The following is a 15,824-nucleotide window of genomic DNA, read 5'->3' as shown; positions in this document are numbered from 1 at the left end:
ATATGTTGTGCTAATAAAATTGAATAAAAAAATTTATTTTGACTTGACCTGGTCAAATTTTGAGTTTATCATAAGTGTGTGTTTCAGTTATTATTGTATCCAATAACAGGACACATTTGGTGGAATCCGCATCACTTATTTTTACGTATTCTTTAATCTGGAATGTTAAAAAATGCAACGGTCTATTATGCTAGACACTGGCTCTAACATCAGGTGGGACATTACTAAATCAAACCCTTCTGTTGGTATGTATTGTAAGAGGAAAGTAGATACATTCCACCAACCCTTATTTTCAATGGAAGTGCTTAATTGATCAGTGTCCTTATATGATGATAATAAAAGAGCAATGCACAGGTTACTAAATGATTCTACCAAACTTTCATAAAATTTCACCTAGCTACGTACTGTCAATTGTTCAGTCACCGTCGCATGATACATGAATACCCTCTCTCTCTCTCTCTCGCTATATATATAGAGGTAGAATCCTTTGACACCTCATCTGAGAGCCATCAGATCAAAAAAGATCAATGATGTCAAATGCTTACTTATAAATCAGAGTCGTTGATCTTTTTTGATATGATGGTTCTCAGATGAGATGTCAAATTTGAAATTTGACACCGGTGTCAAAGGATTCTACCTCATATATATATATATATATATATATATATATATATATATATATATATAAGTATAAATTACTCTCTTAGTTTTAGCTTTTGATCTCAGTTGTATCTAAGTGCTCTAGCTAATTTATTAATTATATGAATTATTAGATATAAATGAATTAATAATATTTAAGAATAAACGTAAGATTTCAAGATTTCTTATCCTTATACATATATATAAGTTAATCATCCACATACACACACAATATATATATATATATATATACTAATTAATTTATATATATATATATATATTTATTAATTAATTTATATCCCAATTATCACTATGGAAATCTAGAGCTATTAGACATAAATTAAGTTTGTCCCTTTTTTTTGGAGTTAACTCAACCTTTATTACCTCTTTAATTAATTTATTCCAATTATCACTATAAAAATCTAGAGCTATTAGACATAAATTAAGTCTCCCCCCTCCCCTTTTTTTTTGGAGCTAATCCAATACTGATTACTTCTTTGAGGCGAGTTGACTCTCTCCAAGATTTCCATAAACTTCAATTCTTTGAGTCGGCTATGATTAAATATTTTCCAAATATAACAGGTAGATAAGAAAACAATCCAAATCTGAAAATGCTGAATTTGGATTGTTTACTTATCTACCGAATGCATAATACTGTTAATTTCTGAAAATGAAAAAAGAAAAGAAAAAGAAAGATAGATAGTTCTTGCATAAAATGAACTTAATTTTACCTCTCCGAAATCAACATTCCCAACAAAATGGGTGAATTCAAATCCTGGAATGCCAAAGCTTATTATAAGGAGGGTTTTTTTTTTTTTCATACTTAACAGTTAAGGCCTAACATGCATGTTTTGGTCAAGAATAATTTTCCGTTACAAATTGTGAGAGATAGCATTATTGCTATTTAGCCTAGGTCCTATATATATATATATATATATATATATCTAATAGCTAGTCTAGAAAAGTCGACCATAATGATCATAGGTACGTCAGAAGACAGAGGAACCAGAGAGTGAATCATTCACCAAATTAAGTATGGTATCCCAGTAATGCTTATTCTCATCGAGGTTCACGTTACAGAAACTTCCATTCCCGTTGATGATAGCCAAGTTTTCTTCAGCTAAGTTATCATTGGAATCGTAAACCAGCGCATGATCATCATTACTATTATTATTATTGAGGCCTTCTTGGACGAGGACAGTGCTAGGAACAACAATATTATTATTGTCGTAACTTGCACATGATCTAAATGCTTCCACAGCCGTCATGATGTCATCGTCGTCTTGCAAGTTCAACATTATTGTGTTGTCCATTCTCCTTTCACCTACCTCTGCTTCTTGGTTCTGCTTAGTTAAATACTTCCATTGCTCACTACTACTCTCACATGTGGCTGAACTACTTTTCATAAACTGATCCATCATGGCATTAGTGGTGTTGAGAGGAAGTAAATTTTCATTGAATAATCCAATGGTGTTGGTGTTGGTGTTTGTGTTGGTGTTGGTGGTGGTTGAGATAGGAAGCAGAGTAGTACTTCCAGGGAAGCTCAAAGTGGACGTTGGAGACTCGAGGCTGTCATGAGTGGATAGCATCATGGCGTACATGGTTTGCATCATCATCTTGTTGTTGTTGTTGTCTTTTGTTGTTGTTGTTGATGATGATGGTGATGGTGATGGTGATGGTTGTGGCTTCAACAACCATGAACTTTGCCATGCTTTGAGAACGTCAAGGCATGGTGGTAACGATGGTTGTTGTTGCGATGTGATTTTGTTAAGAACAAGGCGTGGTATTGGTTGTGTGGAGGAGGAAGAGGATCCAAGCTGGTTCTGAACTTGCAACTTGGATTCTCTGACCAATCTAGCTTCAGCTTCGAGACGAGCACTCTCCCACTGAGCCATGTGGCTCAAGTTGGCTGCATCATTTGATTGGCAGCTCCCGGAGCCACCAAGGACATCGGTTTTTGGTTTGTGGGTTGCAGGGTCTATCCCCATTCTTGTTAGCCTTTTCTTGAGGTGTGTGTTCCAATAGTTCTTGATCTCATTGTCGGTTCTTTTGGGCAGTTGAGCCGCTATTGCTGACCACCTATCACACAATATATTCAAACCACAAAACAAGAAAAACATTAATCATATATAAATATAAATATAAACATATATGATATATCTATATGTTCACAACTTTTTTTTCTTATTTTTTACGACTCTTATAACTTGAACCAGGTATTTATATTCCATGTAATATATAATTGATCTTCTAAGAGTTATAAACAAAAAAGTTTAAAAATGGCAAAAAAAATTTCTACTTCTGAAACTTCCATAGCAAAAAATTATTAGTTCAACTGATGAAGAATTTATTTTCCTTAATTAAAGATTTCAAAGTTCAAGGTCTAATAATCGAGAAAATAATTTTAATAATTAATAAAAGCATAATAACATTATCCCTATACTAGTCATGAACTTTCTTAGCTAGCTAGGCCATGTAATGAATATGGATAAAGCAAAGGCTTTGTTATTTTTGCTTTATATGGTGGTCTATGGGGGAATGAATGTTTCAATGTTTCTACTACTACTTGTGTGTGCTCACCTGTTTCCAAGAAGGGCATGAAGTTGAATAATGGTTTGCTCTTCCTGCAAGTTGAACTTTCCTCTTTTTATATCAGGTCGGAGGTAGTTAGTCCACCTCAGTCTGCAGCTCTTCCCACATCTTTGAAGGCCTAAAAAAATTAACAATGAAGCTTAATTTTAACCCATTATTTAATTTCCTTCTTCAAAACACACCATATTACATAAAAATATATAGATTAAGCAGCCTATATATGTACAACATGTCTTAATTAATCAATAAATAGATGAAAAAAAAAAAACATTATTGTGCAATAAAATAATTACCAGCTTTAGCAGGCAATGCACGCCAGCTTCCATGGCCAAATTGTTCAATATAAGCCATGAGCTTTTGGTCTTCCTCCGGAGTCCATGGCCCTTTTTTCAACCCCACCTTCTCACAGCATGGTGACCTACCCATTTTTTTTTAGGCTCTATAACCAGTCAATGGAACGTTGAGGTTAGTGTTTTGGAAGGTTTTCTGCAGTGAACAAGACAAAGAAAAGATGGTAGGACGAACAAGGCAAGTTCAAGGAAAAGTAAGCTAGCAACGTTATATATAGAGGACAAACATTAAGTACTGTTGTACGAATATGTTTGTGAGTGAGGTTTTCTATCTTAATTTTGCCCAACAGTATGGGATAGAGAAAGTTACATAACGAGTCGAGCGTAATATGTTTTTCCATTTATGTATTTGGAATAGATGTTCTCTCTAAGTTAATTTTACTTTTGAGATTTATTTTTTATTCTATAATTATATTTTTTATCTTTTAAAATCTATCAAATTAGTCTATACACCTGACACTATTAATTAATAATGTTAGCAAAATTTACCGACATGGTATAGTTATATGACTGACAGGTCTAACTGGACTTTTCTTTTTTATATAAAATAATGGTTAAGGGTATTTTTTAAAATATTGGAGACAAAAACGACAAAATATAATTATAAAATGAGAATAAAACTTAAAATTAAAATTAAGAAATGAGAAGTAAAATTTAAATTACATATATATATATATATATTTTCTTTTTGGACTTTTTTTTTATTTTTACATTAAATCAAATTATGATTATTTCTAAACATTTGAATTGAATTAATCTATGACAAACAAGTAACAACTAGATTTATTTAATTTTACAGTACGGTATCATCATTTCAACTTTCACGTTAACAAAAATTAATTAAGTTCTTCTCCAGTCACAATCGCACACTGCCATGCCGTGTTGGTATGCTGCATTTTGCAAAATTAACAAGGGATCTTATGAAGTCCTAAATTAAGCTAATTTATATTCAAATATTAATGTAATTTAATATGATTTTCAACAATCAATTTATATAAAAAATGATGATTCATTTTAATTAATGGACAAATGTAAATTAAAAAAAAAAATCATAAGAAATTTTTCCTTTTTTATCTTTTCACTTTCTTCAAGTTTCACCTTTATCTTATAATTATATAGTACATTTTCTTCTGAAATATTTATAAAACTCGTCAAATTAGTCTCAATCAATGTTAATAAAATTAGACCGATCTGGCCGGGTTGACCAGAAAATTGGTAAATCGGTCATATAATTGATTCGAGTGAAGCAACGAACCGGTCATGCGTAAGAACCAGTGCGATCCAGTCAATTTTTGTGAAAATCGTGACCCAATCGATTAACCAGTGACCTGGCCTCAAAAAAAAAATTCAAAAAAAATCATAATAAACATATTTGAGTATTTTTTTGCTTATTGATTTACATAGGTTATCTACCTACAACACTAATAATATCGAAACTGTGACCAAAGTGACTTTTTGGCAAAAATTTTACCCAAATGCCACGCGAACAGTACTTTTTATCAACCTGTCACGTGGCATAATTCGCTACGACTAGTAACAAATTATGTTCGCCAATGATTTTGTGACATGTGGCCATATTGCAGACCAAATTCGCTACCACTGATAGCGAATTATGACACATCAGCTTTTTCCTGCAAAAGTATACCACGTGTCACAAAATCATTGACGAAAATAATTTGCTACCAGTCGTAGCGAATTATGCCACGTGACAGTCTGGTAAAAAGTATTGTTCGTGTGGCATTTAGGTAAAAATTTTGCCAAAAGTGGCATTTTGGTCACTGTTCCAATAATATCTCAATTATGCACTATGCAGAAAATTCTGATTTGATTTATTGCTAGAAATGTCGTTTACTGAACCTGAAGTCCCATATCACGATCATTATCTTTTTGTTTGATCCTTTATTGGATAATAATGTTTGATTTATTATTTTTTATATTAAAATATTTGAAATTTTTATCATTTTTTTAGATATTTAAGTATGTTAATAATTTTTTAATATAAATTACAGAATTGCATATAATTACCGGGTCATGCGGCTCAACCAGTTACCCACTGATTGAACCAATGACCCAGTGACCTAATACCTCGATCGGGTCAATGATCGGGCCGATTTTAATAACATTGGTCTAAATCACTAATTTTTTAAAATTGTGCACTTATGTTCACATATGATGCCATCTCACCAAACTCCGTTAATTATTTTATGGATTAGTAATTGGGATTAATTTGGTGGATTTAAAAGACTTGAGACAAAAATAATACGTAATGTAATTAATTGTTAAGCGAAGATGAAAGCTAGAGTCAAATTAGGGAGACCTATTTTTTTTTGGTACATTGCCAGGAGGTATCCCCATTCAACCTTCTCCGGGCACCATGCCCTCGGGGTACGGCCCGTTTGGGCTAGCCCCTCATTGTAACAGTGGGTGCACTAAGCTTCGCAACCGAAGAAAGGACGAGACTAATCCCTCAACCGAAGATTTTTGGCTTATCCTCGGGCTCTCAAAGATTTTTGATCCCTGCACCAAGCAATCCCTTGGGAGCTCAGCTGCCAACTGAGCTACTCTTGGGGGTTTAATTTTACCTATTTATTAATGATATTTCGTATAGTAAAATTTTCAAATAATTTTTATACTGATTAGCAATAATTCAATTATTAGTCTAAAAAGTGTACAGATTGGCTCCTAATTTAGTATATGTTCCTATCTTATTAATAACAGATTACTAATTCTTTAAATATTCTATAAACCTTTTTAACTAATAATTAAATCATCTTTAAGGGGTACAAAAATGGCATAAACAATGTGATGTACACGAATCATTTTCTTTATTTATAATTAGTTAAATTTGCAGATAGAATTTCTATCCGAATATAATTTATTTTGTCATTAATGTTATTTATAGACTAAAATTTTCAGACCATTTTCACCACACTAATGTTCACTCAATTATTGACAAAATAAATTATAGTCTGTATAAACTTAATCACTCAGTTTATCACCATTTTCAGACTAAACTTATACACTTTAGTAATCAGTCATTGTTAATTAGCATGTATGAAAATAATGTAAAAGTTTATTTACCAAAAAAAATATATAAAAGTTTTGGATAATACTCCTCTAAAGTGATTTGTCTCAAAAGTAAGTAAGTAATATTAATTTAATTTAATTTAAAATGTGTCATAATCTTAACTTGCCAAAATTTAAGGGTGATTTTTTAAGATATTTGAAACAAGAACGAAACAATATAATTATAAGACGAAAATAAACTTATAATTATTTACCAAAAAAACAAAAATTAAAAAATAAACTTATAATTGAGTCATGGTAAACGGGTATAAAATTGGCATAAATAATTTTATGATCATTAATTCTGTTTGCACCTAAATTTCCACACCATTATGATTTGTTTTTATCATATTCATGTTATTTACATTCCAAAAATTTCACCCATTTTACACGCCATTAATGCAGAAACGATTGCTGATTAATAAATTTATACATTTTGCTATTAACCAAAAAAGGAAAAATATACATTTTGCTGAATTAAGACTTGTCGCTGTCTTGTATTGCTGAACTTTACACGGTGCGAATCCGTTAACGTTGGATTTACTTTGGTGGGGTTCAGGCCTGCACTCTTATAATATATCGTATTACGATATTTACTACTGTTTGGTAAAGCACATGAATGTAAGTTTTCAACAAGAAATACAGTAACGTGCTTGTTTGTTTTTATGCATTATCATCTCACCGAGACTGACATAAACTGTCATAACTCTTCTTGTAAGATTGACAAGCCTAGCACCAAGAAATTATCATCTCATCCTCCAGTGTGTGTAGGGACTGAATAATGGGGTTTTTATTTTTTCTCAAAAATTATATTTGAATAAAAAAATTTAACTAAAAAAATAACCGAGAACCTGTTCGATATTTTTTTTTTAGGGAAATGTTCAAACCCCATGTACTATTGCTTCCAATACTTGCATCTATGTGCTTTTTTTAATTACTTAATCTCCTGTAATTTTTTTCATTCACATTTATTCTTAATACTGTTAGAAAATTAATTAAATATATTAGTTCTACCCTTTTTAGTAGGGGTGTTCTTCAACCGATCCAAACTGATTCAAACCGCGGTAATCGAACCAAAAAACCGATAACCGAATAAACCGAAAACCGAAAAATCGAAAACTGATTAAAAACCGCAAATTTTAATTGGAGTGGATCGGTTTTTGGATGGATTGATAAAAATCGATCCAATCCAAACCGATCCAATCCAAACTGATCTAATATATTAATTCCTCTCTACCTACTTTGGTCTTTACCTAATCATAGCCTAAAAATTCTAAACCCATTAACCCATCAACTAAACCCAAGAAAAAATCTAGTCACATCTCATCAACAAAATTTTATCTTTGTAGAGCTTCATATTTCATTTCCAAAAAAAAAAAACTATATTATAGTTTATTAATGCTTTTGTATTTCAAAAAAAAAAAATTTACAAAGCCAATATATACAAAAGATGTTATTTACACAATAATCATGAAATAAATTTTAAGATTTTCAAAAAACCGAAAACTGATCCAATCCAAACCGAAATTTTTTTGATTGGATCGGATCGGATTTGAAAAAAAATCAAAACTGAATGGATGATTATATGATCAAACCGAAGGAATTGAATCGGATGATTTTTGCTTCCAAAATCGATCCAATCCAGATCGCGAACACCCCTACTTCTTAGAAGAAGAAAATAAAAGGTTAAAAAAAAAATAAGACTAAATATTATGAAAACTTAAAACACTTAATAAAAGATTAAAAGAAAAAATAGCAAAAAAATCAAATGTTTCTAAACAAAAAAAAGTAAATAAATGTATAAAAAATAAAATAAAATAAGAACAAAAATAGAAAAAAAAAGATCAAATATATTAAAAATCACAACAGTAACAGAAAAGGCTAAAATTAAAAAAAAAATAGTCCAAATAAAAAATATATATATACTAAAGACAAAAACTAGAAGAAAAAAATTAAGATAAAGAATAAAATAAAAAAGAAATCACTTATGAGCTTTCAATATTTTTTTTTGTCCTTAGTCTATTTTATATTTTTATTTAAATATGTCTGATCTTTTTTCTACTTTTAATTTTTTTTACTTTTTGATCTATTTTATTCTGATTTTTTCCTCGATTTTTTTTAACCTTATGTCATCCTATCTACTAAAGACTTTCATAAAAAAAATTAAAAAAGAGAGAGAATAAAAAAGATATATAAAAAAGATCAAACGTATTTAAATAAAAAGAAATAATAAAGGACAATAGAAAAAAATCAAAAATAAATATATTAGAATTCATAATTGTGACTTTTTTCATTTTATTTCTTTTTTATTTTTTATCTTAATTTTTTCTTCTATTTTTTCATCTTTAATATTTTTTTTTATTTAGACTATTTTTTTATTTTTTATTTTAGATTTTTCTGTCTCTATTGTGATTTTTAGTAATATATTTTATCTTTTTTTCTATTTTTTGTGCTTATTCTATTTTTTATACATTTATTTTTTATTTAGACACATAATACATTTGAATTTTTTTTTTTTGCTATTTTTTATTTTAGTCTTTTATTAAGTGTTATAAGTTTTCCTAATATTTGATCATATTTTTTTTTAACGTTTTATTTTCTTCTTCTAAGAAGGTTAGAATATGTACATTTAGTTAATTTTTTAACTGTGTTAAGGGGGGATATGAATAAAAAAATAACAAGAGGTTAAGTAATTAAAAAAAACACATAGGTGTAAGTGATTCATAGCAATACAACATGATTTTTTTTTACTTTTCTCTTCTTCTTTTTTAAGGACAAAAACTACTTTTAATTTAAAGTTAATTTTTAAAAAAAAAAAAAAAAACTAAAATCTATTTGACATTTATATAAAGTTATTCTTATAGTTTTGAAGGGAGGGAGATCGATGAAATGATATGTTATTAGAATAAATGATAAAATTTAAAATTAAAAGTTTAGAATCAGGGTATAATTCGAAAATAAATTTGGTAACACTAAAAAGCTGACATACATCTTAAAAAAACTCCTCCCGAGACTTTTTAGCTTTTAATTTTTTTCATTATAAAAAAGATAAAAATACGAGCTCCAAACTTTGAAAGTCTTTGTTCTTTAACGTGATTTTACATTTTAAAAAACAATCGTAGGTTTTCAAATATAATTATTTTAGTTTGTTGAATTTAAGAGCGAAAAAATTAATTTTAGTTAATTTTTTAAATAAAATAATAAAAAAAAATTTGTTGAAATTTTTTGACCAAATCAATTTTTCATCAAAAATTTTGATGGAATACTTTTTCGGTTAAAAATTCATAACTAATTTTGATGGAATTTTTTCCATTGAAAAATTCCATAAGTAATAATGAGCACTTTTCTAGTGGTGATGGTTTTTCATCTACATATTTCTTTTTATAGAAGCCCACGTATAATCCTTACTTATTCATATTTTCGTTAACCAGACAAAAAATTATAATACTAATGATAATTAATAACAAGAATTAAAGTCAAATAGTTAAATTTTATATTTTTAGTTCCTATTAGTTAGATAAATTAAAATGGAAAATCAATATTGATATTTTTTATATCGATTTCTATCTTATTTTTTCTAAATAATTATATAAAACTAAAATTCCTTAATTATATATAACTTTATTTTCAAATGTTTTACTTTAAAAAGTATTTTAAATTCCACTTTAATTTAACGTTTTCCCGAAAAAAAAAATCACTTTAACATCTTGCTAAGTAAGTGAGATTGCATTTTCAATCATCAAAATTCGACTTTGACCAAGCTTTCTATTGACTATTTAATATTATTTTAACTTTGCTAGCCCCTAATTTAATATGAACAATTAAGAATAAAGTGGAACTTGGGATAGTTTACAGAAATTCATATATTCGAATTTATATAAGAAAAAAAATATTTATCCTTTTAAAGGATATAACCTTGTATCATTTTAAATCATAATCGTTGATTTTCGTTAATCAACGGTTATAATTTATTGGGTCACAATTATTAATTAATTAATAATAAGTTTGGCTCAATAAATTATAACAGTTGATTGACGGAAATCAAAGATTAAAATCTAAGATGACATAAAATTTATATACTTCAAAAGGACAAACATTTTTCCTTTATATAATGCTAAAAAGTTGTTTTTATATGCTTGAATTTGAATAAGATGGTTATGTAAGAAGTTGGGTATCCGTATTTTTTGCATTGAATCTTTTTTCAAATATGGAAGTAGAAGTTTTTGGAAACAAAAGCCTCCATTCTCTTAGGAACTTCATGTCATGTTCATAAAAATGATGTCCTGAATATTTTCAGATTACCTAAATAATATCTAAAAGAGGCTTAATGATAGTTGGATAAATATGTTGACAAATAAAGGAAATCATAAATTCTTACAATTCAAGCAAAACTTAATATGTTCTTATTAATTTCATCTTTCTAATTATATTTATTTAAAATGTCGTGGTTTCCTGAATATAGCTATTTATTTATTATTATTATTTTGTAAGCGAATATAGCTATTTATTAATTAGGTAGCTCTGGACACAACAATACGAAATCATAATTGTTGAAATGAATTCTCACTAAAGATATGTGGTTCCAACTTCACATTTACTGCCGTGTTTCCTAATTTAATTTCTTCTTCAAGTTACATATCTTAAGATTAATGCACGAGTGAATACAATAAGGCATCCCAGAAGGTTCGTGCAATTAATTTTGAATCTAATAACAATCTTAAGTTTTTTATTTCCTTACCGTATGCATTGATTTTTGTGTGTTCTTAAGTGTGTTTAAATTATTAAATTATTAAGCAACTAATATTGGTATAGTGGTGAGATTTAGGTAGGTTGCATTAGGTTTTGTATTCAGTTATCATTTGTGTAAAAAAATTTATTAAATTATTATTATTATTTTGAGATTTATCCCTCATACATCAGTTACTTCATTAATCCAATCAAGTCGGGTAATACATTAAGGACAGTAGAGTCCTCCTTACCAAAATTTTAACACATCTACGTACTCGACTCAAATACGTGACCACATGTCAAAACTGGAACAACTCTGTATCAATTAATCCATATGTTTTGGGGTAATTATATATTAAATTATTATATGCTTCTTAATAAATCTCCTGTTTTTGTTGATAAAGATTGGCCTCTAATCTTGTATTGTTAATTTTCATTAAAAAAAAACTTACAACTAATTTGACCAAGTCCCCTAGCCTTAACTAATAGTTTCATTTTCATACGTAAAAAATTAATCATCTTTAGTTTTTGAAAACTTAGCAGTATCTCGTTTGACATTTATTTTCTTTAAACAGATACAACAAAAACTGTTGGGATATTCAAGTGTGATGAGTCACACATTGGTTGGTAATGAGCTAAGTGAAGAGTATATAAGTGAAAGGACCCATGAACCCAATGCCTTAAGGTTTTGGGTTGAGACATGGTGTCAGATCCACTTGCTACAGTTGGTGTAGTCTTAGCTCATTGGTGGTGGCTCCCGCCACGGGCTTCCCCTGGACCCGCTTGACATTGGAGTTTGAGGGAACGAATTTTCCAACAGTGGTATCAGAGACGTATTGGGCTCGAGCTAGCCTAGTGATTGGCTAGGAGGCGAGTCGAGTACTTTGCGCTTGCGGTACTCGGTTGAGGGGGAGCATACCAATGGTGGGTTTCACACTTGAGGGGGAGATTGTTGGGATATTCAAGTGTGATCAGTCCCACATTGGTTGGTAATGAGCTAAGTGAAGAGTATACAAGTGAAAGGACCCATGAACCCAATGCCTTAAAGTTTTGGGTTGAGACATGGTGTTAGATCCACTTGCTACGGTTGGTGTAGCCTTAGCTCATTGGTGGTGGCCCCCGCCACGGACTTCCCCTGGACTCGCTTGACATTGAAGTTTGAGGGAATGAATTTCCCAACAAAAAACACTATTTTAATTTCATTTAAAAAAAATTATAAATATGTAATTAAACAATTATATGAGGGGAAAAAAAAATATGTACAACCCTATGGAGATAAGAACACTGTCATAGTTGACGGGAGCAAATTAATACTTTCTGAAAAATAAAATTGTTCATACCGATCGATGAAAAATTGAAGAAGTCAATAAATACATAAATTTATATCGAATTAAAGACTTACTGACAACTCGCCAAAAGTAATAATATTGGTAAGACGTATGGTCCTGACTCCGGAAGTTTGTTGAAGCTTACAATTACGTTCACTTTTTTAAGGACAACTCGCCAATATGTGCAATAAGCAATTACGTTCACTTTTTTTAAAAAGTATTATGGTACTTCTCAAACTATTACTTTACAATTTTAAGGAACAAAATATATATACATCCAAGTATATTTGAAGATAGCGTGTGCAAGTAATATGATATTATGATGTGATCAGCTAAATGCATATCTTTAGTAGATATATAACTTTTTGTCATTTTGTTTGATAAAAAAATTACGGTGAGGTTTAATTTTGCCTCGGAAAGATAAGTGACATTAATTTACTTCTGAATAGATAAAAAAACAACGTCACTTTAGTTCTTTAAAAAAAAATAACATCAATTCAATCCTTCAATAATAAAAAATAACACCGTTCATTAATTATAAAAAATAAACACGAATTTAAATTTTTTAATAATAAAAAAGAACACTAATTTAGTTCCTCAATCTCACACATTATATATATCAAATATCTTTTAAGAGCAAGTGCTTGTTTGAGAGATTTTTTTTTTTAATTTCTCTTCTCCTTATAAGTAGAAGTTAGATCAAACAAATTTTTACAAAAATTTTAATAATAAAAGAGCTTTTTTTATAAAATGAAGAGAAAAGCCAAAGATCGATAGCTCCTGGGAGGAGTTTTTTTAAGTTGTATCAGTTTTTTTTTTTTAAATAGACAGCTTTTAAGTAATTTTTAAGTTAAAAATTTTGTATTCAATATGTTTGGATGAGCTTTTTTCTTCTTCAAGAGCTGTTTTTTTTTTAAGGAAAAAAAAGCACTCCTCGAAAAAAAGTCTATTTAGATGTCTACTTTTAAAAAAAGCACAAGTCATAAAAAAAAGTCAAAAATCTATTTTTTTTTTTAATGCTAAAAATGTTAGCTTTTAAAAAAAGTAAAAGGCAAAAGTCAAATATTTTTAAAAAAATCTAAATAACTTTAACTTTTTTTAAAAAATACTTTTAAAATAAGCAGGGCATAAAAAGATTTTTTTTGAGTAGTGAATACAAACGGGCTCATAATCATCAAACAAGTTTTAACTTTATTTTTAAAGCTCCTTTTTTAGCTTTAACTCAAAAGTAGCTTTTAGCTTAAAAAAGAGATATGTCAAACAGAATCAAGTAATTTTGACTCAATTTTTTGTGAAAAAAATAAATGATAACTACTTAACTCCATCAATTTACACCGACTTAGGCGTAAACAGAGAGAATGTATAATATGTCATAATGAATGGATTTAACATTATTAAAATGCATATCATTGTGAATATCTTTTCTTGAAGACTGAAGATTTCACAAATTAGGTTTAAATAGACAAGTAAGTGATGTTCAACGAATTAACACATGAAGCTTTTCAAAACTCTCAATCATTCCAAGACAAGACAGTGCACAATAATTTTTTGGGTAAGCGAGTAAGCTTTTGATTTCTTTAAGAATATCTCAATGTTGTATTTTTTAAAGCACTCACAGAACCAGGAGGTGTCTAGGGCTAAAATAGACATAAAAAAATATAACTGTGTCTGAGGAATAATTGTGTGTTCTTGATTTTATTGGTTTAGACACAAGGTCAATGGTTACAAAGAATCGCATCCACCAATTAACCAAGTAAATTTGATAAATTTATATCACCAAGGACGATTACAAGATATTTTGTCCATATCGATCCCGATGCAATTTTTACTATTGATCAACCACACATTGCATTTCGTCCTATATGCATACGGTCACAATGGATGAACTTGTGGGCAATTGTTGTTGGGTATGGCTCATACTTCGCATATTGATGATGGCCCTAGGTACTATTTTGGGCCTCTGTTTTATTGTAATTTTCTTAGCAGTTTGGGCTTGGGCCCATGAATAGATGTTGTTAGGATTTTCTAATCCTGTTTATATTTGCCTTGTAAACTGAGAGACTTGTAACGAGTGGCGGTGAGGTGAATATAGTACAGACAAGCTGGACGTAGCCTAAATTGGGTGAATCAGGGTAAATCGTTGTGTCTATTCTCTCTCTCTCTCTTTTTTTTTCTGTTTTCGATTTGTGTGTGGTCGATTTCCAACATTTGGTATCAAGAGCTTTGGTTCTGCGACCAGGGTTCCTGTGACAGATTAGGGGTTTCGCGATTTGGGGTTTTTTCTTGGCATAGATAAAACTGCGAAATTGATCTGGAGAGGATGGCGACTGGCCAATCACGGGTCGAGGTTGAAAAGTTCGGAGGAAAAGGGTTCGAGTTATGGAAGCTGAAGATGGAGGCTTTGCTCGTTGACAGGGATGTGTGGCACGTGATCGAAGATGATAAGCCATTGGTACCGACGAAACCTGTCGGTGATGAAACGTCAGGGGAAGACGAGTCGAAGGAGTTAAAGGTGTGGACCAGAGACGATCGAAAGGCGCGAAGCCTGATCTGGTTATGCCTGGCAGATAACGTTCTGGTGAACGTAACTTCTGAGAATACCGCGAAGGATCTCTGGACGAAGCTGGGAGGTCTCTATCAGAGCAAGTCACTCGTGAACAAGTTGTTCCTGCGAAGGAGGCTGTATAATCTACGGATGAGCGAAGGTGATTCTTTCTCTGCTCATTTAAATGAATTTAATACTGTTTGCGCGCAACTTTCTTCTATAGACATCAATCTGGATCAGGAAGATAAAGCTTGCACCTTGTTGTGTGCGCTGCCCAACTCTTGGGAGCACATCATTGTGTCAATTGGTACTGGTGTTAATAAACTATCGTTCGAGACGGTTGTTGCTGCCTTATTGTCTGAGGAGATGAGAAGGGTAGGTTTTGAAGGTACCAGCAATGAGGCTCTGGTTGCTAGAGGGGGGAGTGACGACAGATCAAAGTCTGGTCACAGAGGAAGATCGAGGGGATGGTCAAAGTCCCGTGATAAATCTGATAAATTTGAAATGAGGTGCTGGAGGTGCAAACAGGTTGGACATCTGAGAAGGAATTGCAGAAGTAAAAACGTAGGTCCTGAG

At 30.4% G+C, this 15,824-nt stretch overlaps 1 protein-coding gene across 1 annotated transcript; it reads right to left on the bottom strand.

Annotated features, from left to right (window-relative positions):
• Positions 1-1,628: 1,628 nt before the first annotated feature.
• LOC133313523 (transcription factor MYB106-like) lies at positions 1,629-3,657 on the bottom strand. Its single transcript, XM_061514908.1, has 5 exons — positions 3,525-3,657; positions 3,220-3,349; positions 2,441-2,718; positions 1,805-2,311; positions 1,629-1,759 (listed from the first exon to the last, which is right to left on the bottom strand). Exons 1-5 carry the CDS (start codon positions 3,655-3,657, stop codon positions 1,629-1,631), a joined length of 1,179 nt encoding a protein of 392 aa, XP_061370892.1.
• Between the last annotated feature and the right edge of the window lie 12,167 nt (positions 3,658-15,824).

Source organism: Gastrolobium bilobum, unplaced genomic scaffold, assembly GCF_033153095.1.
Source record: "Gastrolobium bilobum isolate Gb01-03AN ecotype WA unplaced genomic scaffold, APGP_CSIRO_Gbil_v1 utg20048, whole genome shotgun sequence".
Lineage (NCBI taxonomy): Eukaryota > Viridiplantae > Streptophyta > Magnoliopsida > Fabales > Fabaceae > Gastrolobium > Gastrolobium bilobum.
Note: the sequence above shows the minus strand (reverse complement) of the source record. Positions and strands in the feature narration are given on the sequence as shown.

Bases quoted from the DNA above. Each gene is read 5' to 3' on its own strand.
- LOC133313523 (XM_061514908.1), bottom strand. From the start codon at position 3,657: ATGGGTAGGTCACCATGCTGTGAGAAGGTGGGGTTGAAAAAAGGGCCA. The intron at 3,350-3,524 runs GTAATTATTTTA...TAATTTTTTTAG, and splicing joins TGCATTGCCTGCTAAAGCTG to GCCTTCAAAGATGTGGGAAG. The intron at 2,312-2,440 runs CCTCCACACAAC...CACAACCATCAC, and splicing joins CCAGCTTGGATCCTCTTCCT to CATCACCATCACCATCATCA.